At 38.6% G+C, this 25,776-nt stretch overlaps 1 protein-coding gene and 1 non-coding gene across 3 annotated transcripts; both read right to left on the bottom strand.

Annotated features, from left to right (window-relative positions):
- Positions 1–1,655: 1,655 nt before the first annotated feature.
- Positions 1,656–22,491, bottom strand: VWA5A (von Willebrand factor A domain containing 5A). 2 transcript variants are annotated; one of them, XM_011367210.2, is made up of 16 exons: positions 22,445–22,491; positions 21,332–21,379; positions 19,678–19,735; positions 19,364–19,566; positions 18,852–19,074; positions 18,557–18,732; positions 18,136–18,250; positions 14,290–14,459; positions 13,931–14,019; positions 13,581–13,725; positions 13,082–13,161; positions 6,847–6,961; positions 5,918–6,082; positions 5,539–5,639; positions 4,943–5,196; positions 1,737–2,049 (listed from the first exon to the last, which is right to left on the bottom strand). In XM_011367210.2, exons 3-16 carry the CDS (start codon positions 19,718–19,720, stop codon positions 1,829–1,831), a joined length of 2,100 nt encoding a protein of 699 aa, XP_011365512.1. In that variant the 5' UTR covers positions 19,721–19,735; positions 21,332–21,379; positions 22,445–22,491; the 3' UTR covers positions 1,737–1,828. The 2 variants fall into 2 exon arrangements, with proteins under 2 accessions (XP_023390487.1, XP_011365512.1); XM_023534719.1 differs by lacking the exons at positions 21,332–21,379; positions 22,445–22,491 and having other exon boundaries at positions 1,656–1,856; positions 19,678–19,720.
- Positions 4,091–4,176, bottom strand: LOC111744276. The gene has a single exon (XR_002782075.1). It is a non-coding gene; the product is annotated as a small nucleolar RNA SNORD127 (small nucleolar RNA).
- Positions 22,492–25,776: the final 3,285 nt, after the last annotated feature.

Below are 25,776 nucleotides of genomic sequence, written 5' to 3'. Positions count from 1 at the left end.
TTCCCCCGGGAGACACGCATTTTCTCTGTGACAGCGTAGGCCACCCGAGTGCTGTACTGGTACCAGGGGAGCTCCACTTAAAAATTCAACAATAATGTAAATATATATATGCCTTACTGTTAAAATGTACAGCTGAAACATCATATTTCATTAACCAATGTCACCATAATAAACAAACAAACAAACAAATAAATAAAACATTTCAATAACGAGAGCAAGATACGGTACTAAAGAACCCACATGATAGTGCTGTTTAAAGTCTTAGCCAGTCCTATTTAAATGACCCTTAAAACTTTTAAGTATGTTAAAAATTTGTGGACAAATAAGAGTTCGAATTTTAGTTATCAAAAATTTCAAAAGAAAGCAGATATAGAGGAAGCCATCAGCAGTCTATCTCAAAGAGTAGTGTGCTGTCTAATCCTGATGGTATAAAAATAGCTTAAAGACAACATAATTTTCATAGAAAGTATCTTACATCTGGATATCTAGCATATGGGATGACATACTTAGAGCGATTTAGAAACTGTAGGCAAGAAATATTGTAACTAGAACAACAGTTCTACTCTAAAGGAAAAAAAAAAAATCTAAGGCTCTGAATCTCAAGAGTCTGAGTTTGAATCTCAGCTCTACTAACACTTAAAATGTACCTGTTATTTAACGAATGGAGATCTCGGCTTCCTCTATAAATTGGAGACAATTATGTCTGATGCATGAGAAAGTGTGTAAAGTACTTAGAAGGGCCATAATTTGCTCCCTACGAATAGTAGTTGCCAATGAATTCACAAAAACCAGCAGCAAAAACTTTGCTGGGTAATTTTTCTTTCTACTTTAGTAAGAGGTTCCATAAAAGAGAGAGCTAGAGTGGGGATATTCCAAGTTACTGAGTATTAGGACAGCATTGGAAACCAACACAAACTGAGAACCTACTCTGTAGATTACATTAAGAAACTTCTCATGACAACCCTAGGAGGTGAATAGTTGCGCAGTTGAGGGAACTAAGGCTCTGAGAAGTGAACTGATTTGCTTAAAACCCCACAGGAATCCAGAGATCTAACTTCATCTTAGACCTCAAAGCCCTCTCTTTAATTAGCAGCCTAAGGAGAATGAATAAGTAGACGGTAAGTGACAAAGAAAATGTCTAAACAATTAAACAGTTGTACACTGTTTAACTCTTGCTACAAAAATTGGAGAGACTAGAAAGAGTTGCCTTTAAGCCAATTTTAGTAGAAAAGGCACCTCTTAGTGGTAAAATGTACTTTGACTCAATTTTTCATGCACATGAGAAGCTCAGCTGCTTGGAACACAAGGCAATGACCAAAGAACACCCTTTGGTGAAAGAGAGAAAGTCATCAGACAGCATCGGGAAGGTCTGCTTAAACCCAACTTGTAAAAGAATGACCAGTGCAGCAGGAGCCCGACCAGGGTGGCAGCTGAATTCTGCAGGAGGAGGGCCCCAGCCTGCAGGCAAGGTGTGTGAGCCCAGATGGCAAAGGGGTTAGTTTAACTAGGGCTCACCCCAGACTCCACTGGGGTAGTTTCCAGGGTCCTACCTATAGACTATCAGAGATGGGCCAATCTTACCAAATATGGAGACTGGACAAATTTCACCCTCCACCTGACACTTTTCAAACAGATTACCTCCGGGTAGAGAAAGCCACAAGAGGGCAGAGCGTTGAAGATTAGTTCTTCAGTCCCCATAGATCAGAGAAGAGAACTGAGGCCCATCTCACCTGTATGGTGAGTTTCCAAGTTGGTCCTGTTGGTGGAAGAATGAGCCCTTGCCATCTCTGGACAGATCTTGAGAGACATGCATTTCTTCTTTGGTCTATCACCAAAAGCTTGGTGTTTGTCTAGTCCTACATGTGTGACAGACAAATATTGGTGAGAAAAAGTCCCTGGAAAGATGCTCACCTAGAGAGTACAGTTCCTTGCTAATGGTGGACTTATGGGGATCGTAAGTATTCTGCTGGTATGGCACGCTTGGGTAGTACGTGTTCCTTATGAGCCGAGGTGCAGGAGGACGGTAGGAGGACGAGGCCTTTGCAGGAGCTGGAAAACATCAGTACAGACATCAACACTGAGGCATCCTCTGCTCTCCGCCATAGGCAAACGGCTCTGATCCTTTGAGACACACACGCTCCAATGCATGTCAGCCTTAGTCACCATCTTTATTGCGCATTTTTTCTTTTCCCACGAGTTCTACTCCTGCACACAACCTCATCCTTTGAGCACTTTCCACTGTGTCCTCCTGATATATGACAATGATCTTTCCTGCATCTTTAGTTTCACTATAGGAGGCTTCTTCCAACTATCTATGTTAACTTAAAACTAGTTTTTCCTTCTAAAAAACACCTTTTTCTCTCCCCTCTCAAATGGTGGTTGCTCAAGGTATCATACCCCAAGTACCCAGATTTGAGAGATAGGGTTGGCAACTGCTTCAGTCCCAATTGCCACCTCCCTGTCATTACTCCTCTACCCTCATTGGGATTACCTTCTCATATCCTAACTGCTGTCGACCTACAACCTCTTTGTCACTTCAATCAGTCACTGAAGTATTAAAAACTAGATGAAAACTTCCACTCATTGCAGGCCTGCCATCATCTTGAGACATTAAGTACCCAGGCAGATAACCTATCCGATACCCTAATGCAAAGCTTCTTATCTCCCTTAAATTAAATGGCTCTTGCCTCCATTCTACTCCAAGCCTGGATGTTGTTATAAAGCAGAATTGTTCTACCTGTAAAAAATTAAACTGAAAAAAAAAAATCTACTTAAAAAATACAGTATCCACTTTTTCCAGCTTTCTAACTCAGAGATTCCTATTTTACCTGGTCTTTGACCTCATCTGGACTTTTAAATCTTTGTCTCCTCTGTTTTTTCTTATATTGAAACTTCCTTCTATCTTTACTCTCTTTTCCATTTAGCCTAAGTCTCTGGTCCAACACTTTATCGCTCTCTTATCAATATCTTCGATTCCATGTCCCTAATTTCCTTTTCAGCACATCTACCTGATAAAACCAGGTACCTGATAAAACCCAACCTTGAAGTTAAGACAACACTCCACTCTCTTCATTCTTACATCAAAGCTGCTGAGTATTGCTGAAACAAATCACATAAACTGATTCCTTTTAGTAGTTTGGTGCCACTAAAAAAGTCAAGGTATCGAAACTAAACTGGACCCTCAACACTCCTTGACAAATGTTCTTTTTCTCCCTGAGTATTTCGCTCTCCAATTTTCCACAGGATTATTTCAAACCCTTTCCTCAAATTCTGTTCTACCACTCTAATATATACATTACCTAATCTTGCTGTCTCTTTCATTAAAACTATAGAAAAACTATCAAACAGAAACTCTGAAAAGATGCCTCTCAGCCTATGAACTAAAATCTAATCCCATCACCTTCTCTCCATTTCCTGGCAATAAGGGAAGAAGGTCCTAATACTTGTCCTATTAAAAGCTAACCCCACCACTGCTGTTTTAGATCACATCCTCTCTCACTTCCTCAAACTCCCTTCTCACTTAGCTGATCTTAGTACTCCCCCCAACATTGTCAACCCTCTCTACCGGCACTTTCCTATTGGGATTACAACACCCTTAAATCTCTCTCATTCTGAAAATTTAAAGAGATATAACACGCACAAAAAAACCTCAAGTCTACAATTTCTTCTATAGATAGCACTCTATTCCTTCCCCTTTTCGACATTTATAAAAAGTGTTTCTGCAAGCTGCCCCTCATTTCCTGCCTCTCATTTGTTCTTTAACAATGCCTAATATAGATTGTTTCCTAATCTAAGCCAGTGGAATTGTTCTTGATTAGATTAGCAAGGACTCACTCTCTCACTCTCTCTCTCTCTCTTTTATTAACCTAATAGACCTTTTTCAGTTCTACTTTGACTTCTCTGCAGTATCTGATACTTTGATAACTCCCTTTATTATATCATAGTTCCTTTTGTTTTGAATACGTACGCGCATCTTTTTTGTCCTACTTCATTTGTTTTATTATGGTTTGGGGAATCCAACCCCAGATACTGGATATTCTTCAGTGTTTCGATTTTATCGCTTTTTTTTTTTTATTTATTTTTTAAAGAATGGCAACATCAGTTTTGAGGAACTGTTGTCTTCATTTAGTAATTAAATAATTTACAAAGAGACAGAACCTTTCGTCATAGTTGTCACCGCCCTTTTCATCTCACTTTATACCCATGCTCTGAACAATTTCATCCATTCTAATGACTTCAGTTATTGCCACATGTAGATCTTCATCCCTGACCTCTCTTCTGAACACCAGGCATATCTACCTCCCTTTCTACTGGACACCTTCATGTGAATATTCCATCGGAATCTCAAGTTCAAGATGCTCAAAAATAATTCAGCGTTTTATTCCCTAAACTTGCCTTTGTTCTTTTGCTACTCTATTAAATAAATGGTATCATCTTCCGGAAGCCCAGTTGCCCAACCAAAAATGTGGACTTACCTTGAAGCCTGCCTCTGGAATTAACATCATACATTCCCCTCCAGCCACAGAAACCTGCCCAGGGAATTTCTCCACCTGATCCTAATCCTCAAGCCCCTTATATCTAAAATCAAGCTTGCTTGGCTTATGCCTGAGCACCCATGTCCTAACGCCACCAGGTTGTTCACCAGCCATTGATGTAATCACTAACCATCTAATTATCAATAAAATAAATCAGTTTCAGATTTAGACAGTGCTTATGTGAATTTTCTGTTTAATTTTCTCTGTGTCTCACCCTCCCTTGTATTAAATCTCTTTGCAATGGGATATATTCTAGTTCTCTAGGACAGAAAAGTTTGACACCAGCCCGAAATCCTAGATGTGGAGGAACAAAGGAAAAAAGGAACTTTCATAAATGTTTCCTTTAAATGATGTGTTCAAACATCCAAGTCTCCTAATTTTATGAATTTGAATGAGGTAAAACTCACCACCTCCACGGTATCGTGACATCACAGCAGTAGCACTCAATAGAATTGGTCTTGGGACGTCCCTACGAACCAGGGGGCCCTGAACTGGCTTGTTGAGATCCTTGTTGACAGCAATGAAAGCTGTGTGGGAGCTTATAACTCCGCAATCAATGCTGACTTTCAACACATCTTTTTTATCTTTCGCTGGAGTCTCCCTGAAACCCATATCCTTTGTCTGGAGAAAGGACTTGGCAGCAAGGCGGTGAATGGTGAGGCTAAAAGAAAAAAATTCCTGTGACTTAGGGAAAAGCACTCACGTGCCAGTTTCTTAGGGCCCTCAAATTTAGGGATGGCAGAGGGAGGAATAAGACAGATAAGGGAAGAGATAAAACTTTGGTGGCTTAAAAAGGAGAAGCAATTTTAAGGAAACAATTGAGCCCAAAATTAAGAGCAGAAAACCAACCCCCAAGGATAGAAGAGACAGACAGAGAGAAAAAGAAGGAAGGAAGGAAGGAAGAAGGAAGGAAGGAAGGAAGGAAGGAAGGAAGGAAGGAAGGAAGGAAGGAAGGAAGGAAGGAAGGAAGGAAGGAAGGGGCAAAGGAAAACTAAATGCTCACTTGGCATCAAACTTGGGTTGTAGACAAAATGTCACTTTATTCTCAAAACTCTTGCCCTGGAGGGTGTACTTGAGGCAAACTTCTCCTGTTGCCTCTGCTGGCTACAAATTAGAGAAGAATAGAAATGATGAAAGGATGAGGTCACCAAGAGAAATGTCAGAATTGGGGCAGCCCCTACCCCAAAACATGAACATTTCTGACTAAGAACCAGGTAGTTCAGGAGCCCAGAGACCTGGCATGATGGAGAAGTGGGTAGGTTGGCTAGGTCTGGCAAATGCGATCACTTGATGAGATCCTACAAGCTCTAATGAAATTGTCAGAGCAGAGTTCAGGGCAGTAGCTACTCTGACTAGAGAAACAAATAAGAATGGAAACTCACCGGCATCATTCCAGTCAACTGGGCATAGATGATTAACCTCTGACCCCTAAAGATGGCAGTCTGTTCTGGGGAAAGCATTTTAGCAGATAGACCAGAAGGCAAATCCCAGTTCAGAGAGACGTCCTCTACTACAGGCTGCAGAGAACGTTTCAGAGCCCTAAGAGCCTAGAAGAAAGAGAACAGAATAAGCACCAAAAATAATAATGGTGACAATAACTACTACTAACTGAATATTTATTATGCATCAAGTACTATGCAACACAATACATGTTATGTCTATACTAGGAGATGGAGGTTACTACTTTTGCTTTACACACATGAGGAAGCTAAAGCAGAGAGATTTAATAACATAAATGTGAATGAAGGAAATGTCTGGGAAAGGAGACCCTGGAGAAGCAGCAATCAGATAAGAAATGGTACCAACCAGGAAAGAGGAACTGATAAGTATAACCAGAGGTGGAAGATGTCTTCCCTTGTACATACTAATCAAATGGAGTATTAATTTACCATCTATTCCAATCTACCAGACATATTACAATTGTTCTTTCTTGTTTTCTCTATATCATATGCATGGAAGATAGGATATAGTACCAAAAGAGGTCCGAAAGCACACATCTAGAATGTCAAATCATGACAGCCAAAATTCTTAAGGTTCCTCTCTTTCTGGTTGTAAACACAAAGCCCTAACCTCTTCCAGCATCTTGTCTCTGGGTTTCCAATTACTAGGACTGGATGCCATTTCTCCAGAAACTACACTGGGCTCCTTTTTAAGGCCAAAAGGAGCCCCATTAGTTATATAGCCCAAGGCCTTGAGGATATAAAAAAATGAATCCTGGAGGCAAGTTGCTGCCTCTGCCCTTGCAGCAGTGTGCCCCTTACTCCACACTGGCTCTGCATCACCACTTCCGGACACAGAGCCCGTCCCTCACCTTGGACTGCATCCTCTCCTTGCCCGTGATAAATTCTGACATGCCCCCTGATACCCGGGCAATGCCTTTTATTAGACTGGTGGAGGCTCCTTCTCCAATACCAAATGAGAAGCATCTGCAATTGTAAAATGGAAGTCAGAAACAAGGACTAAAAAGAGTGAAATTATAAAATCAATACATAATGGTTAAAAATATATAATGGCTACCATTTATTGAGCATATCCTATATTTCGGGAGGCCAAGTGCCTTCAGGTAACGATGCAATTTAGTCTTCACAAGATTCCTAAGAAACAGGCTTATGCTTCATTGTGCAGATAAGGAATGTGGGCACAAAGAATTTTAGAATTCTGTCTAAGATCATACACTACTAAATGGTAGAGATGGCATTTGAGCACTGTTCTGTCTGACTACATGATTCCCCTGGCAAACCATTATCTATTATACTGATTCTAGAAGCAGGGGAAAAAAAAAAAATAACAGAACTACATCCTCATCAATTAATAATCAATCCAGAAAAAATAGTTAATCAGAAAGCAGGAGAATGAGGAAAAAATGAACAATATCATCAGTGCTTGACTAACTTTGTTCTGGAACCACATCTGCCCTGGCAAGGCCAGTCTTAGGCTGGGAAAGAGGGTCTTCTGCTCTTCTAACCAGAGAGTTCTCTCCCTGTTCTAGTCCACGTGCACCAAATAGCTTTTTAATCACAATCTGGCTTCCCAAATAAAGTTGTCAGTAAACAGAGAATGTGTTGGTGATACTCACACAAGCATTTTAGAAGGCATCACAAGGATAGTTCTCATTGTAAATTAATACTCCGTTATTTTGGCTTAAATACTCAAGCAAGCATTTTAGAAGGCATGACAAGGATAGTTCTCATTGTAAATTAATACTCTGTTATTTTGGCAATTCTTTCGAATTGGGTTAGTGTGAGTCATCAGGCCCAAACCTAGTGACATCAGCATCAGGATTAATGCTCTAAACTTGTAGAGCTAAGAATCAGACTTGTAATTATGGTGCCCTAACTATGATCATGCTTGCCAGAGACCACAACCTGTCAGCATCTTGATATTATCACCTTTAAATTTCCAACTTGATTTTTGAGCTGCAGCTTATGTTCTTTATTCCTTATAAAGGGCTGTGATGTATATGTTTAAGGGTTTTTTGCATACAAAACTAAAGGTAAACAATGTTTATTGATGGCTAACTATATGCCTAGAATTTAAGCACTTCATTGGATAATAATAATAAGGATAATAATTACAATCATGGCAAAAATTTTATATAGCACAGTTCCTAATGCTTTCCTCAGGTATATGCTTTCAACTTTCACGGTAAATCTATAAGGCAAGAACTATTACTATCTCCATTTTCAAGTGAAGATACAGAGGCTTACGGAGTTTAGTTGATTTGTACAAAGAGCTGACAAAACAGGAAAACTAGAACTTAAATATATGACTTCTGCCTTAAAGTATAATACTCTAGCAGAGGTCTGCTCACAGCAATGATGGACTAACTTATTCTAAGCCAGTAGAGAACTAGAAAAGAGAACATTTTTAATAATCTTTGAAATCATCATAAGGCTACCAAGATAATAATAATTTCTGGGCCAAGAGCTGGGAGAAGAGGGAGGCCAAGAGAGACGAGCCTGGCATCTGCTATCCCTTCACCTCTTGAAGCAAGTGCCAAGTACAAAATGGATGACTGAAAGGTTAAAAAGCTAAGCAGTTTCAGATTTGGGCTTTCCAAAGAGAAGGTGCCCTAGTAGACACTCAGGTTTTTTTAATACCAACCTGTAGATAGATCTACACCCTAGAAGTAGAGGTGAATTTGAAATAAACCAGCCATCGAATGACTGAAGTCCATTAGATTCTAACTGGATTAAGATTATATGTTTCTAGTCTGGTAACCCATCAGAAGCAGGGAGTTAATCCTTTCAGAGGCAAGATATCATCTAGAGGCTCAAAGAATTTCCATAATTTTTCACATAAAATATCTGATAACTAATAAAGAAATAGAAAACACCCAAATATTGGGAAACTATATGCTATACTTCTGAATAACACAGGCTTTAAAAATATCATAATAATAATTAGAAAATATTCTCAAGCAGATGCCAATGGAAAATGACATATGAATTTAGGATTTAGCTACAGATAGACTTAAATTTGTAGTTCTAAATACATATCTTAGAAAAGAAAAAGTCTAAAAATTAACTACCTGAGCCTCCATCTCCAGATGTTATAAAAAAAAAAAAAATAGCCAATAAACTGAAAAAATTGAAAGGAAAGAAAATAACAAAGATAGGAGCAAACATTATTAATACAGAAAACGATTATACAATAGAGAGGATCCATAAACTCAAGTGCTGGTGTTTTGAAAGGATTATTTAAACTGACAAACATTTAGGGCAAGGAAAAAAATAGAGAAGGCACAAATAACCAACATCAGGAATGAAAAGGGAATACTGTGATCGATTTTACAAAACTTAATAACATCGTACGGCAACATCAGAGACAACGTCATGCCAAAAAAATTTTGAAAATATAGATAAAATATGCAAACTTCAATAATAAACAAGAATATATAAAAATATAAATAGTTCTATTTCCGTTAAAGAGAATTCAAAACCTTCCCACAGAAAAGTCTCCTGGCAACTTAGAGCAAACACATTTTCTTCTAAAAGAAAATCTTTCAGATGATAGAAAAACAGGCAACTCTCTTCAGTTTATTTTATGACGCTAGGATAAAACCCAACAAAAATGTTTTAAAGAAAAATATACATGCCAATATTTCCCATGAAAATAGATAATTAGCCAACTGAATCAAAAAATATATGAATAAACAGTTGAAGGTTAAGAGATCACAACTAATTTGGTTTTATTTCAGAAATGCAAGGTTGGTCTAACATTTAACAACAGTTATTTTAATTCACACATTAAAAGAATAAAGGAGAAAATCACATACTCATCTCAACAGATACATAAAATTTATTTGATAAAATTCAACAACCATTCATTCTTTTTTTTAAAGTAAAAGAATTCTCAAAACGGAACTATAAGGAAAATTCCTTAATCTGACACAGGATATCTACAAAAAGACCTATAGCAAACAATCACACTATTGATATAATGTTAAACGAGTTCCCTCTGAAGTCTAAAATAAGATAAGGATGTCAGCTGTGACTATAAGTCCTTTCCGGGGCAATACAGAAAGAGTGAAAAACAAAGATATAAGGCATGGAAAGGAAAAATTGGCATTATTTGCAGACAAGATTATCCAAAGAATATCTAAAAGAATCTACTAATATAACTATTAGAATTAATATCTACATCAGGCAAGGCCACGGAATACAAAGTCAACATAAATTTAAAAAGCTATCGTAATCCATTTCCATATAGAAATAAATATCCAGTAAATAAAATGTTTAAAAGTACTATTTAAAATAGCATCAAACACCTAAGAAAAAATCTAATAAAAAAAATTCTTGAAGACCTCTACAAAGAGAATTATAAAACATTGCAGAGAAATTTTATGTGTATTATTCAATTAAGGAAATGAGCAAATGTATTGATTTTGTGGGAAACCAGATTTCTCACCATGGAGGAAAAAAGACGTAAATAGGGACAGGAGAAAAAAGAGAAAGACTGTTACGTTGTTACCTTGGAAGTACGGGTATTAGTAAAAAATTGAGTATTTCTTAATCATTTGCCTGTTCTGTCTATTGGACATGCCTAGAATAAATAACAGGCCAATAGCAAAGTTACATCTAACAGTCAAATACTGACTTCTACACATTTTCAGTAAAAGAAACAAGGTTTCTTATAAAAATGGCTGGTTACAGGAACGGGAAAGTACAAGTGAATCAGAAACATTTTTTAAGAAAGAAAGGAAATATTCGTAAACCAAAGAGACGTGAAAAAGCATAAGGGCAAGTTAAAAAGGGCTCCCACTGGCCAAATCTGGAACTTTACTATGGAATATTACTCAGCTATAAGAAAAGGTGAAATACTGCCGTTTGCGACAACATGGATGGATCCTGAGATAATCAATGCTAAGCGAAATAAGTCAGAAAAGTTGAAGACTGCATGATGTCACCCATAAATGGGATATAAACCTAAAAGCAACAAACATGACAAAGAGACTCATGGACATCGACAGTGGATTAGTGATTACCAGAAGGAAGGGAGAAGGAGGAGGCAGATAGGGGTAAAGGGGTCAAATATTTGGTGACGGAAGGAAATCTAACCATGGGTGGTGAACACACAATGCAATATATATATACGACAGACTGTTTAATTGTACACTTGAAACTTACTGGATTTAGTTGATCAATGTCACCCCAATAATTTTTAATCAAAAAAAAGGAATGAGAGTAATGAATCTTAGAAAATTGAAAAGTAGTGAAAGAATTTAAAAGTACTAATTGACACAACAAAAGGAAGGGAGGGAAGGAAGGAAAGAGGGAGGAAGGAAAAGCTCTTTTTTATAGCATGATGACAACTAGTAAATATAGAAGAGTTGACAGAATTTAAAAACCACTATTTTGTAACCACTGATATTAATAGCACTTGTGTGAAAATCATCAGTGAATGCTAAAACTACTGAGTAAATCTTTATTGAGAATAGAATGTTTACAAAATTTCAATGTTATCTGTCAGATCAGAAGCCCCCTTTAACTAAGCGGTCAAACTTATCACTAGGCTCAGCTGCTTTTGGAATATTTTTCCCAAAAATGTTTAACATTAATCTAAATATGAATTTAAATAGTCAAACATAAATCGAGATTCCACAAAAATAACTAGCTAGTCTTCTTTCAAAATGTCAGTCTCATGAAAGGTAATGAAACGCTGAAAAATTATCCCAGAGAAGAAAAAACTAAAGACACATAATAATGAAATAAAAGGCTTGTTCTTGGATTTGCTCCTGGAACAAAACCAAACAAACAAAAATATACAAATGATATTATTAGAAAAACTGGCAAGTATGGCCTGTATTTAGATAATGCTGTTATTCTCAACATTAAATAAATATTGTGGTTATTTATCAGGATGTCCTCTTCTTGGAAGATGAGCGCGTAATTATTTGTATACAAAGGGTTATGATATCTGTGGCTCAAATATTTCAGACAAAAAATAGGTGAAGCAAGTGTAGTAAAATGTTAAAACTGACGGACCTGGGTGAAAGGTATGTGTGTCTATTACTCTAGTCTTACAAGTTCTATATAGGTTTAAATTTTTGAAATAAAATTTCGGAAACACATTTAGAAGAATCAAGAAAAACCTAAGTAAATGGAAGGAAATACCATTCAAATAGACTGAAATACTCAATAGAGTAAATACTAAATTCTCCCAAAACTGATCGATAAAAGCAATGCAATTCTAATCAATATCCCAATAGTTTTCCTTTTTGGTAAAAATTGACAAGCTAATTCTAAAATACAAACACAAAGTGTCAAGAATAGATAAAGACAATCTTGAAAAAGAACATAGTTAAGGACTTACTCTATTGGAAATTAAGATTTAACAGCTAGACCAAAGTCCATCAGCAGTAGAATCAATCAATAAATTATGGTTTAATCATCCTATGGAATACTATATACCAATGAAAATTAACTATGGTTCCATGCAAAACACGTGTGAATCTCAATATACTGCTGAGGGAAAGAAGCAAGATACACAGAAACTAAAACATACTGGATAATATTTATTTTTATTCAAAAACAAACATGTATAATCCATGGTGTTGTGACTCAGGGAAGTTATTTCCTTTGGAGAGGAAAAAATGAGTAGTAATTAAATTTGGGACGTGATGGAAAAGGGTAGAGATGGACAGCTACTGGTAATATTCTAGTTCTTGACATGTGTGGTTATTACAATGTGTGATCACTCTGATAGTACATCCAGCTATAATACTTACGATTTGCATTGCTTTCTATATGTTTTACTTTGACAAAAATGTTCAAATGTTACTATTCAATACTTGTTTCCATTGTTTTAGAGAGAATAAAGGGCAATATCTCTTATTATGTTATTGATGTTATTTAGAAAAATCACTCTTATCTTTTAGTAGAGAGGGAAAAATGATGTAGAAAACAATTGTTAGGGGATAAACTAAAATTCTTGAATCATTCTGTCCTCTGAAAGGAATGTCAACACTGGAATCATGCATGTGGCACTAGATCACATGTGGTACTGCTTGGGTCAGTCACCTAGAAATCACATTTTCATCATACCTGTGCCTCAGACTGTTGATCTGAACTTCTTTAATTACACTAAATGTGTCGGTAACTTCTCCATCTGTGAAGACAAAAAGCTAAAGAAAGAAGACATTTGTCAAGTCTCTATGAAGTTCATTTTTAAAATACCAGAATTTGCCCTTGAAAAACCCAGCTATTTCATTCCAGAGACTCTGATGCGTCTTCAGACAGGTGTGAGATCCTGAATGATCCACTGTCACTTGCACCATGTTCTCAAACGGTTTGTTCAGAATGCTAGGAATTTTCATCACCTCCCCCTACTAACTGGCACTCCACAAGAGAACTTCCACCGTCCACGCACCATAGCATGAAGCTAAGGAGAGGAATTCTATCAAATGCCTCTTGTCTTTTCCTCTTTACTGCATGATAGACAACTATATTTCATTGACCCTACAGTGAAGTCCAAGACTATGGATTCTTGGACAGAGATTTCATTCTCTCTGTCCCCTTCTGTTAGCTCAGTTTCAGTTTTTACCTGCAGAGGGTGACCCGGGATGGAAGGTCCACTGTAAATGTTCCTCAGTGGTGTCAAGATTTCCGTGCCCCCTAAGTCAGCCCGCATAAGCTTAACTCTCCTCAGTGCCTCGTCCATGGTACGCTGAGTGTACTTCACACTACGACTGAGAAAAATGAACACACTCAGTGACACAGCTACTCGACACTGCCCAGTACTGAGTTCCTGAAATGAGATACTTCCACATGAGGTAAACAGCCTCGCCTGAAATCCCCAGTGCCACAGTCAATGGTACAAGTAACCCCTTTAACCATCTAGTCCTTTTTTTAGAGTATCTTTTTGGACTCTGTATGGTTGTTCTAGAAACTTACTGAAAGAATGGCTCATAGCAAGATCCAAATCCATATACGTTGAAATAACAGCCTATAGGCAAACTCTTCAGCAGCAAAATCAGTGTTTCCTGGAGGAAGAGAGTACAAGGAGATGGTGAGAGGGTCCTCTCAGACACACAGACCCTGCCAATCTGACTCTTGAGGGTGTGGGCCTTTACCCTTTTCGTGCTTCGAGGCCCTTATATGCCTATGCTAGCCTCAGAGTGGTCATGGAATTCTATCAACTGAAGCTCAGGTGGAAACAGACCCAAATTTCCAGATGGACCCTACTTTAACCCCTGAGATTCATCCCTACTTGAAGATGTCACAGAAAAAAAAAAGAAATGAGCTAATCTTACCTTGGCTGCCTCTATGCGCAGCTGAGATTTATCCTGTTTACTCATGGGGCCTTGCATACTTCCTGAGCGGTCCATGAGGAATACAAATTCTCCACAAGTAATTGGTGGCTGAGCTTCTGGGATGTCCGGGTAGAAACTCACCATTGCAGATGGCTCTCCCATCAAACAATCTACTTGGAAAGGATAAGGACACTGTACAATGAAAGGGAACTCAAGAATGCATACTAAAGACGCCAAGAATCAATTGTCCTGAGTTATACAGGAAGCTGAGAAAATCCAAATCTTCTAAAACCCTGTTTGATTTTTATATCATATCTGCTGGCAAAGGGTCTGAGGTGAGTTATAAACATATGAAAAGATACAGAAGCAGCACAGATAAAAAAAAATAGAATAGAGGTTATCAGGCACAAGCAATAATTAAAATACTAAAATTGGATGCTAGTTTTCTAGCAGCTATGCAAATAGTGAAATACATTAAGTTAAAATGTTCCAGCAATTGTCAGAAGAATCAAGCTAATTTATTGGCAGACACGTTCTTTTCAAATCAAATCAATGGGAAATTTATCACATGGATCCTTGTTTAAATCTTTAATTACAGCTTTGAAAAAAAAATCTCAAATGAACAATTCTCATGTTGACAGTTTATAAGAGCTGAAAGTATGTCATGCACACCAAGGAAAGTCATCTGCTTTCTATGAAGTCTATGAAGCACTCGCTTATACTTTCCAGAACAAAGGAAGAGAAGCACTGGGATGTGTGTTGAAACTCTAATAGCATTATCCAAACAATAGCATTCAGGAGACAGCAGGAGCCGGTCTATGTCACCACGTTGTCAAAGGCATAGCTGTGATTTTGTTTTGAGGAGCAAGGGAAAACTGACGCAGGAATTGAAATGCGTGTATTAAGATAAAGATGTAATGAGAATGGCTGGTTCACATCCACTCGAGATCCACAGTTCAGAGACTATAAGAAGACATAGAATCTAATCCTAATATCCTATTTTTATAGTGATTCAGGATTACAGGTTTAAATTCTCAGTAGCCCTGAGATTCAGTGTGACTACAGGACCTGGCTCAGCTTACTCTCACCCACGGGATACCTCAACAACGAAACTGCTTTCAAATAGAATGGGTGAGGCTCAAGAAATAATTGATAGCACATTGGTTCAAAAATAACTTTTAAATAACCCAGATCTCTGCATAGATGGTAGAGGAGCAGCTTTTTTTAATGGGTAAGGTAGGCTTCTTTCGATCCTGAGAGACAGCTGGGTGTAGTGGGACTGTCACTGTACTGATATGTCAGAAAGGTCGCCATGAGCATGAAATGAGCTGACCTATCTAAACTGCTCAGAACAATGCCAGACATACGGTAAGCACTACAAATGTGTTATTTACTACAATTCTTTTGGCTTGGCTCCAATTATTTTCACCACAAGTTTCTGCTCCCTCATTTTTAAATGAGGCATTTCGAGCCCTGGCTCTTCTGCTCGCTAGCTTCAGGTTCCTCATTTAAAAAATCAAGGTAATTAATAACTATCTCAAGATTATTGTAAGGATAGTGACATAATATGCTTAAGAAACTCAATCTAGGGCTCAGCTCAGATTAAGTTCTTAATAATTTTGTAAACTTATTTATGAATTGTTTTCATACAATTATTTGTATTAAATTAAATATATATATATTTTAAAGTCATGTTCTTAATATGGTAAGTACAGTCTAAGTTTTATTTTATTTTTTTATTAAATTTATTGGGGTGACATTGGCTGATAAAATTATAGGTTTCAAGTATACACTTCAATAATATGTCATATATATTACATTGTGTGTTCACCACTCAAACATTCTAAGTTTTAGAAAAATCTATTTCGCATTTTTCAGCATGTAGTGGTGTATTTCATCTGGTTTTAGTGAGCCAAGCTGCCGGTTGTCATTTATTTCTTTGTATAAATGAGAACAGCAAGTCACCTTCACCAAATATATGATCTGGAAAGCAAGATGTGAGCAGCCCTACTGGGCGGGATTCATGAGACTCATAAAGGCTGCCCCAGCTGTCCCACGATGGCCTGCAGAGCTGGTCATAGGGTACAGATGAGGAAATCTGCACAGGGGCCAGCGGAACGTCTCGGAAGGAAAGAGACTGAGACCTCAATCCTTACCTTTTAAAAGCCAACATTTTAAAACTTCCTCTGGTGGATTAAAATAATCCTGATGGAAAACCAGGTCACTGTTGTGGGAGTATTTCATGGGCATCCAAGGGGAAACTCACCAAAAGGGAAGGACGGAACCAGGTCACTAAGGTACAAAGACAGAGCACAGAGCTTCACGGAGGAGGGACTGGAGCAAACCTGGCTGAGGTTGGGAGCCTTTCTCACAGATTTAGCATGGGCAGTTTGCCCTGAGGGGAAAAAAATGGTTGAACAGGTGAGGGCAAACTAAAAAGTTCCAATTTGTGACCTCAAGTATGACGCTATCTTGGCCAAACATTAACAATGAGAGAGAAAGATGACCTACTGAAGACCAGCTATAGGGAACTGTCTTTATAGTAGCTGCAGTTGGAGAAATAAGAGCCTAACCCAGGACACGGCGTTTGACTACGATTATTCACAAGGATGCTTCCATTCCACTAACATGGCAAATGCTTCAGAAGTGACAGTTTCTCTCCAGTTACACATCACGGTCCCTACAATCCAGGGGCTTGGCAGCCCAGGAAGGCCCAAGAGAGCAACAGACTGACATGCATTACACCAGCTATAATTACAAGAAAAAGTACACACATATTAAGGAAATTTTAGAAAATCAGAGAAATTAAAGAGATTTAAAAAATTAAACTAAGAAACTAAACTTAGTCTTAAAAATTAAGAAACTAGGGTAAGATAAAAAAGCTCTGGAGATGGATGGTGGCGATGGTTATACAACAAGGTGAAAATACTTAAAGCAACAGAACTATATAATTAGTTATAAAAAAGATCAAAAAACGAACTCTAGGTGAGATTACAGGTTGATGTGATGAATCAATCAAAAAAAGTTATTTATTAGGTAAAAAATAAATTAGTAAAGTTAGTCTTAATCTAATCACAATTACTACTTGTAGACTTCCTGTGGTTTTAAATGTTTTTCTTAATGTATAGGTTATTTTCTAATAATAACCTGTCTTTATAACCTATTTTTATTTTACTTAACATTCTTTGGAAGCCTTTTTTCCGTATTATTTTAATCTGTCAATATACATCATTCTAGTAGCTATATAATAACTCATCGAGCATACCTAGCATAGTTGATTTAGCTACTGCAAGACATTCTGATTGCTTATTAATCTTTGATATTGCTAAAATGCATAATTTTACCTATATTTAGATTTATTTCCTTAGGAAGATTGTCAAAATTGGAATTACCAAAATGAACATTTATTTTGACATATTATGACCACATTTCATCTCCAAAGTTTGATACCAAATTATTTTGCTTCAAGCAATCTATGAAAGTGCCAAATGAAGCATTATCGGATTTAGAAAACTGATCATTTGAAAAGTGAAAATGTCACATCATTATTTTTATTGTACTTTTATTTGCTCTCATAGAGACTGATTTGTCATGTTTGTAAATTAGCTGTGTTTCATCTTATGAATTATTTGTTCATGTCCTTTGTCCAGTTGTCTACTGATTCACTTAAATTTGCCTATAATCCAGATAATCACATGATATTCCTTGACTCAAACCACTTTTACATGCCATTGTGTAAGCTATTTACCCACTACTGGATAGAAAGAAAAGTGAGTGTAATTTGAGGGTAACTCCAAGATAGGAGTTACCCCTTAGGAGGTAAGTACAAAGGAAGAAAGAAAATACCTGCGTCTGTTGTAGATTTTCCCATCTCCACAGCTACACTGGGGGTATGCACCTCATTGTAGTAAATCAAGAGTTCCACATCACGATCAAATTTGTGTCCATCGGCCAAGGAAATCTGAGTTAGAAATAGGCAAAGAAGCCATGTTAGTACTATCACTGCTTGCTGTCTGGGGCTGAGGTTGGGGCTGAGGTCAGAGCTGAGAGCTACGGCTTCTTCCACGAGTGGGCGTAATAATCAGGGGCAGGGGTAAGAATGGAGAAGAGGCTCTGGAGAGTGCATGGGGATAAAAAAGGAGCACAGTATGACTCTTTCTGGGTTAACAGGGAAAAGTAAGGAACATTTAGGGAAGACTGAGTGAAGAACAAGATCAGGACCTAAGAATAGGGGTGCTGGCCACAACAGGGTTCTCTTATTAATTACCTGAGCAGAAGTCTTATCATCTCCAAGGTACTCAATGGGACTCAAGGGACAGTTGCATTGGATCCTCTGAATGCCATGCTGGGAACTGATGGTGGCAACCATGCTGAGCGTGTAGGGCAGGTCCTCCAAAGGGACAACAGGAGTCTTCATTTTAAGGCAACTGTCCTCAGGCCATCCTACAAAAAGTTGCCCGAGTTGTGTTTTCCCTTGCCATACTTTTTAGCACCCTTACAACCTTGAGACTTCCTCCAATTGTGTCCCTCGCCTCCAGTACTCAAAGAGAGCACATACTCACCAGAGAGCTGGTACCGAGGATTCAGGATGGCTGGGAGCACATAGCGCAAGGCCCCATCTGCTTCCAGGGGCAGCTCCTGCACATACTTCAGGGTGAGTGCTGCCTTCGAGCCAGGGCGGAGGTTCCCCACATTGCAGCAGAAGACATCCCTGGAGCACTTATCCTCCTCCAACAGGAAGGCTTGTTGGCCCTGGCTGATGGCATTCTCGTAGTTGGTGTGGGCCTAGGGAGAAGAGGGAGAGAAAGGTAATATCAAAGGTGACATAGCTGATAAAGAAACAAGTGTCACAGAAAACAAAGACTGGTAAGGAGGGACTGTGATTGTTCTTGCCAAGTTCACAGCTATACTTTAAATGCCTCTGCTTGATTCTTCCCTCCAAATGTTTTTAGGAAAATAGCGGCTAGAGGGGAGTAGAAGAAAAGCATTCAACGTCAGCATATTTTTGTAAAATTGCATTTGCTAGAGATCCTAAAGGGAAAAAAGAAAAAGATAATGTACACATCCCTAGTACCTTCATCTTGTCCTGTAATTCGGCCATAATTTTCTTCCCATCCACCATGGCCTCAAAGCTATAGACAGCTGAGTCTTCATCCATGGGGAATACAAAGAAGGCCTCCAAAGGAACTTTCTCCTCATTTTCATAGTTCAAAGTAGCAGACACGCCAGCCACAAACTCACAAATGGACAAGGTCACAGAGATGCTCTTCAGTGGCACTGCAGATAGACCGGAGTTCGAGATTAACTAGTAGAATGCCTCCTGCAGGCCAGGCATTGTGCTAGGTGCCAAAGATACAATGGCGAGTGAGAATCACAAATCAAGCTTACCTGGCTCCTCTTGGCGGTTCAATAGACCACAGGGGCGCACCATGGTGACACAGGGCTACTGTGGAAAAGACACATAAACAGAGTGAAATGTTTGGCATTAGCTATTCAAATACTAGTACTTTATGTGCTTCTCTCTGGCATAAAAAAAAAATATATATATATATATATATATATATATATATATATATATATATTCAGAGGGTTAATGATGGAGCTAGGAAGAAGAAAAAAGCTGAAAAGAATGAGACAAAGGTGCCAATAGTTAGGTTCCCTCTAAATACCAGACCTAAGTACCCACTAAACAGGAAATGTCTGAAACACCCTAAGGCTGGTTCAAACACGAGCTCCACTTCTTCAAAAGTGTATTTAATATACCACTCCTTAGGTATAGTCAATAAGTATAATTAACTTAACCCCTCTGAACCTCAGTATTCTTTCTAAAATGAAAATCATACCTATACATCATATATGTATACATGAATTAATAAATATATAGTCCCTACAATGGTGCCTGGTCTATGGAAAGCATTTATTCAATGATGACAGACATTAGTATTGTTCTTAATAGTGTCGTTACTGTTGTTAAGTAGAGTTTGGCTGTTACTTTGGATCATACTCTTCAGAGACCTACACATAAGAAGCTGCCTGATCCAAAATGGACCCCTGCAAATTAGATCACTTACCTTGTGACGTTTCCTTTGAGGAACGTCAATTGAAACCAGTTTGTTTTCTCTGTCCAAGAAATTCATATATCACATATGCAACATGTCTTCTATTTTAAATCAGGCCATCCTAAACATATCTTCCAAATTTTATTATCTTAGACAACCATTTCATGTGGTATGGCAACAAAGGGATACACTTATGTACCTAGATTATGATTTACATCATGATTCTTTTCTACAGAGAATCAACAGATGGGTCTGGTCCTAGCCATCGGCCCTAATACTACTGGAAGCTGCCCTCTATCTATTCTGAACTGAGTCATCTGTGAGCTTGCCTCTCCCTGTTCTGTCAAAGGGTGACCTGAGCTGTGATCTCCAGCACCAATAAGGGGGATTGTCACTGAAAATACACTTTAAGGAGCTAAAGTGGAATTTCCCGGTGCATAGAGAATGCTGAAGAAAAATGAAACTAATGTGCTTATCCGGAGTCCCAGAGGCGAACGAGTTACTGGGAATCCTCAGCCATCACTGAGGAACCTACAGGACTATTTACAGAGCCCTCTGTGCTCATCCCAATCGCCATGTAAAACATCACAGCCCACCCCAATGGCCATGTTTGCTCACCTATCTGACAGCATGTTGTTTCTTACACACCATGCCCCTCCCCACAAATCAGCACCGATGAATCAGGCTTTTTGTTTCGTGTCTGTTTTTCTTTCGAGGAAATGGATAAAAACAGATTGTGGCAAAATGGCTCACATCGAGTAGAAGAAACACAGGGGGCAGTCGTGGCAATAGGGAGAGGGGTGGCTGCTCAGGAAAATGGTTTCCACGCAGACACTTGATGGAGTAAGTTCTCTGGTAAAACAGGTTGGAGCTGGGGAAGGGCAGCAGGGAGCTTAAAGCAGGAGAAGGACAAAGGACACAGAAATACAACAGCTGAAGAAACTGTGTCAGGGAACCAAATCTTCAAGGTCCGCAGTACTCACCAAGGCTGGCTTTCAGGTGAAGAGACAGAAGCAGAGGGTGAGCGTCTCCTACAAAGAAACAGGCTTCTTTCCCGATTCTAACCCGAGAACAAATCCCTTATTGAGAGACATTTGCCCCTCTTCCCCACCCTCCCCAGTACAAATTATGCTGGGTCAGCATAAGTTCTCCCTCCCTCAGGATGGCATTTCAGAAATGCTCCTAGCAACAGGTAGGCAGACTGGCCACGACGGCTGACCAAGATCAAGGCCTTGAATCTGAGGCAGCTGGGAGAACAGAGGACGGATCATGGGGCCAGGGGTCTGCACGTTTCTGGATCCATAGGTCCCAGGAGTCTGGGCTTGTGCGATTCCCTCCCCGCAGGGAGAGAGAGGGGCAGGCCAGCGCGGGATGGCGCAGCTGCCACACCCCGCAGCCTGTTGCAGGGGAGAAGTGGAGAACCCGCGATCCAGCCACGGGGGCAAGGAGTGGGCCTTGGATAGAAACGGAGAGTGATTTAATCTTTAATTTTTCCTAGATTTTCAGTGTCCAAGTATTAACCGAAGGGATCAGAGTCAGTTCGTTGAATTTCTGTGTAGAAGGAATTAAGGGGTGCAATCCGATTTGGGTTGGGGGTAGAAGTGAGGTTTTAAGTTCCATTTCCACAGCACAAAATTACATAAAATGGAGGATACACCCATTGTCCATACGCCAAAGGTGGGGAGGCGGAGGAGGAGGGGAAGGAGGAGAGGGAGGAAGGGAAGGGGAGAGGGAGAGGAAAGGAAGGAGAGAGGGAAGAAAGGAGAGAAAGAGAGAGAGAAGGGGTGGGGGGAGAAGGAAAGTAAAAGAGAAGGGAAGTAGGAAGAGGGTCTTTGAGATTATTAGGAGATGGCTAAGTCCCCCTTCCAGCCCCCATAAAATTCCCCTAAACTGCCAAACCTGCTGACACTCCCTGGGGATCACACGCCACAACTAAATTCTCCACCTATGCGGTAAAAAAAAAATAAAATAAAATAAAAAGGAAAAAGCCCCAACAGATTTAGAGACGGAGAAAGGGAATTAGAATGGGCGGGTCTTAGTCCTCGGGGATAAAGGGTGAGATCCAGCCCCAGCGCGCGGGCAGCGTGGTCACCTACCTCCTCCCGCAGTCCAGAGCCTCTGAGGCACAGCCAGGGGAAAACAACTGCAGTCAAAATTTCCTGGAAGACCCGCCCCCTTCTAGGGACCGGTTATAAAGCAGCGACTACATGAGTAAGGGATCGACGGGAAATTCCTAAGTAAATATTCTAACATTCGCTTTTCTCTGGGTCAAAGGGAAGGGTTTTTTGGGGTGTTTTTTGTTTGTTTGTTTGTTTGTTTGTTTGTTTTTAAGTGAAAATGCCGTAGTGGTAACATCGACAACGACATCAAAAACTATATATTTCTGTAATAGATTTAATTACCAAGGGCTTACTGTGTATTAGGCCTTGCTAATAATTCTGTGGGCTAGGCTCTGAACTTTATGGGCTTTATATCAGTGACTTCCCAACTCTAAGTTGAGTCTTTTGTCCCAAGATTGTATCCTCCTTACAGCATGGGAGGAGGGAGAGGGGGTATTAGGAGCCAGGACAATGCACACAGGGCCCAAGTCTTCCAGTCATGGGTCATTTAAGAGTTTTTCATCCGGATCTTAAATCAAGTCTTGGCGGGTAACATGTTAGTAACTGAGAATCTCTGTGCTCATTTTCCTGGCTAAAGGACACTAGAAGTGATGAAGTTTCCTACGTCTTTTCTATTTTAAAATGACCTATCAAATCTGAGGCTTAAAGAAAGAGTCGTATTGCTGTTGAGAATCTGTATAGGGGAAAGAATATATGTATTAAAGACTCAGCTTGATTTTGATCTCTGCAGTGTATTTATTGTGGCACATTTACTCTCTTTGAATTTGTTCTCTTATCTCTAAAATAGGGATAATGACTACCTCCCTAGGTTATTTTTAAAAATCCAATGGTTATTAATACATGTGGGTTTGATGACATATATATATCATCACACCCACACACATATACACATATGCATATATAATAAAGCACAACTTAAGCACAAATTCTATTTTATCAGTACTAGGCCCTAAGACCATGTTTTTTACATGTATCAAACTAACTGTGAGAAGGAATAATTCTTTTATCTTCGTAGAAATCACATCTGGTATTGTTTCTTGTGGTTGCAACTTTTTTCTGCTGGCTGAAGTATCTAGGCAATAATAGGGAGAAGGTGGAAAAGTGGACAGAGTTCTCATCATTTGATCCACCTGGACTAAAGAGGTTAGAACTAGAAGTCTGCCACAACCCAGACATGGCAGCTTGGTTAGAAAGAACTGAATCAGGAAACATATGCATGAAGCTGGTTATTGAAAGGGCAATTATGTGAAAAGTCTCTGAACCTGGCACAATATATACAATTAAAAAAACCTTTATAGCTATTAAAAAAGTGAATGCTTTTTATTTATCTGTTTATTCATATTTTGTTTATATACAATGAATAACTTCACTCTTTTCATATAAACTATTTGATTAAGCCAATGGTCAAACTTTTGAAAGAGAAACACGTAATTCATTCTTTTAGTCGGCATCTATTTATTGGGCTTCTGCTATATGCAAGATGCATTGTTCTAGACATTGCATCATGGCCATAACAAGACACGAAAGAATTTACTCACCTGGAACTTACATTACAAGGGGAGGAAATATTTAATAAACAAATAAATAAACAAGAAAATAAACAAATAAACAAGAAAATATCAGTAGTGAAAGCGCTTAAAGAAAACAAAACACATAGTATAATGAAGAATGGATAGAGGCTATTTTAGGTTAGGTATCTCCACCCAAAAATTTGTCCTCGTGAGTTCACATTGCTAAGTATTCTCCAATATTGATTCTCAAGTTCAGTCCAAGTTTAGCCAACTTTGTGGTCATTCAGAATAAAGACATTTCCCAGCCTCCCTTAAAGCTAGGTGCAACCTTATGACTAAATTCTGGTGCATGGGATACAAGAAATGATGTTTGCAGCGCCACAGCACACTCTTCGAAAGAAAAGAGCATGGCCTCCCCTCCACTTTCCCCTCTTCCTACTTACTGGTAGGAATCCAGATACATTCTGAGCCATTTCGAACCATGAGGACTACAGTGACAACCACAAAGAATGGAGAAGTAACAATATAGAAGGATCCTAAGTCCCTGAGGCTTTCATGGAGTAGAACCACAGAGTTAGTGCAGACTTTTACATAAGAGAGTAATAAATTTCGATAAGATTTGTAACAGTCATTTAGGCTTTGTGCCACACAATCCATATCCTACCAATACCTGATTATGATCAATAAAAAGAATAAACTTTTAAGGAAACTCTATTTTTTGAATATGAAAAGCATATCTGCATAAAATGGAAAAAGATCTGTACGTTATTAGAACAGTATTCAACTCATATCGGCACCCACCAATGTCACCCATATATCCTGAATTATGCCAGTGTATGTCAGTCATGGAATGCTGCTTATTTTCATCTTGTTCCGAGAGTTATTTCCCTTCCTGAAATAAGAGCTATTTGTGTTACCACATGGAATACTTAGCACTGGTTTGAACAGGCTTTCAGTAAGTTCTTTTGCTTATCCTCTAGTATGATGCTATTCTCTCTCTCTCTTTATCATCATGGAGTTTCATTAAAGTCTTATGTTCTGATTCTTGTTTCTCCCTTGATATTTCCATAGCAATTTGTCTAAGATTTCCTATTGTTCCTATCATACTTCAGCCTTTCATGTATTCTTAAAACTTGTAAACCTTTAAGTAAATAAATACCCAAATGCATTAAATGATTTGATTAATGAATAAATACATATAAATGATGATAGTTGTATATACTCTTATGCTTTATGATTGCTATTCACTGTAAATATTGTAAGAGAAATTTCAAAAACAACAAGTGTCAGAAATGTACACAAGTCTCATAAGTATTTTTTACTTGACATACTGGTAATAGCAATTAGAAATAATAGCCGTCATTTTCACATGATCACTGGTAACTTATAAACTTTATGTTTGGAGCAATCACATGAAAACTGAGCCCAACAGAAATTTACCACAGATGAATAGATAATAGATAAGATGGACTGAACAAAAGTATCTAGCTACTATATACTGAGTTCTTATTTGAAACCAGTGCTAAGTATTATTCGTGGTAAGACAAACAGCTTTAATTTCAGACAGGAACAATGGCTGTCATCACCAAGGAAAGAGTGAGGATAGGGAATATATAAAATGGAGTCACTTTAACCAAGCTGCTAAAATTATTAACGTCATGAAGGTTGAGGCATGAGGAAAGACTTCATTTTGGTTCTAACTGTCCTGGAAACTTAAATTTAAAAAAAAAAAAAAATCGTAGGAGCATGTAGTATGTTTCAGGAAATGTATAAGCATTATCTCATTTAATCCTCATG

Source organism: Pteropus vampyrus, unplaced genomic scaffold (genome assembly GCF_000151845.1).
Source record: "Pteropus vampyrus isolate Shadow unplaced genomic scaffold, Pvam_2.0 Scaffold130, whole genome shotgun sequence".
NCBI classification, from domain to species: Eukaryota; Metazoa; Chordata; class Mammalia; order Chiroptera; family Pteropodidae; genus Pteropus; species Pteropus vampyrus.
Note: the sequence above shows the minus strand (reverse complement) of the source record. Positions and strands in the feature narration are given on the sequence as shown.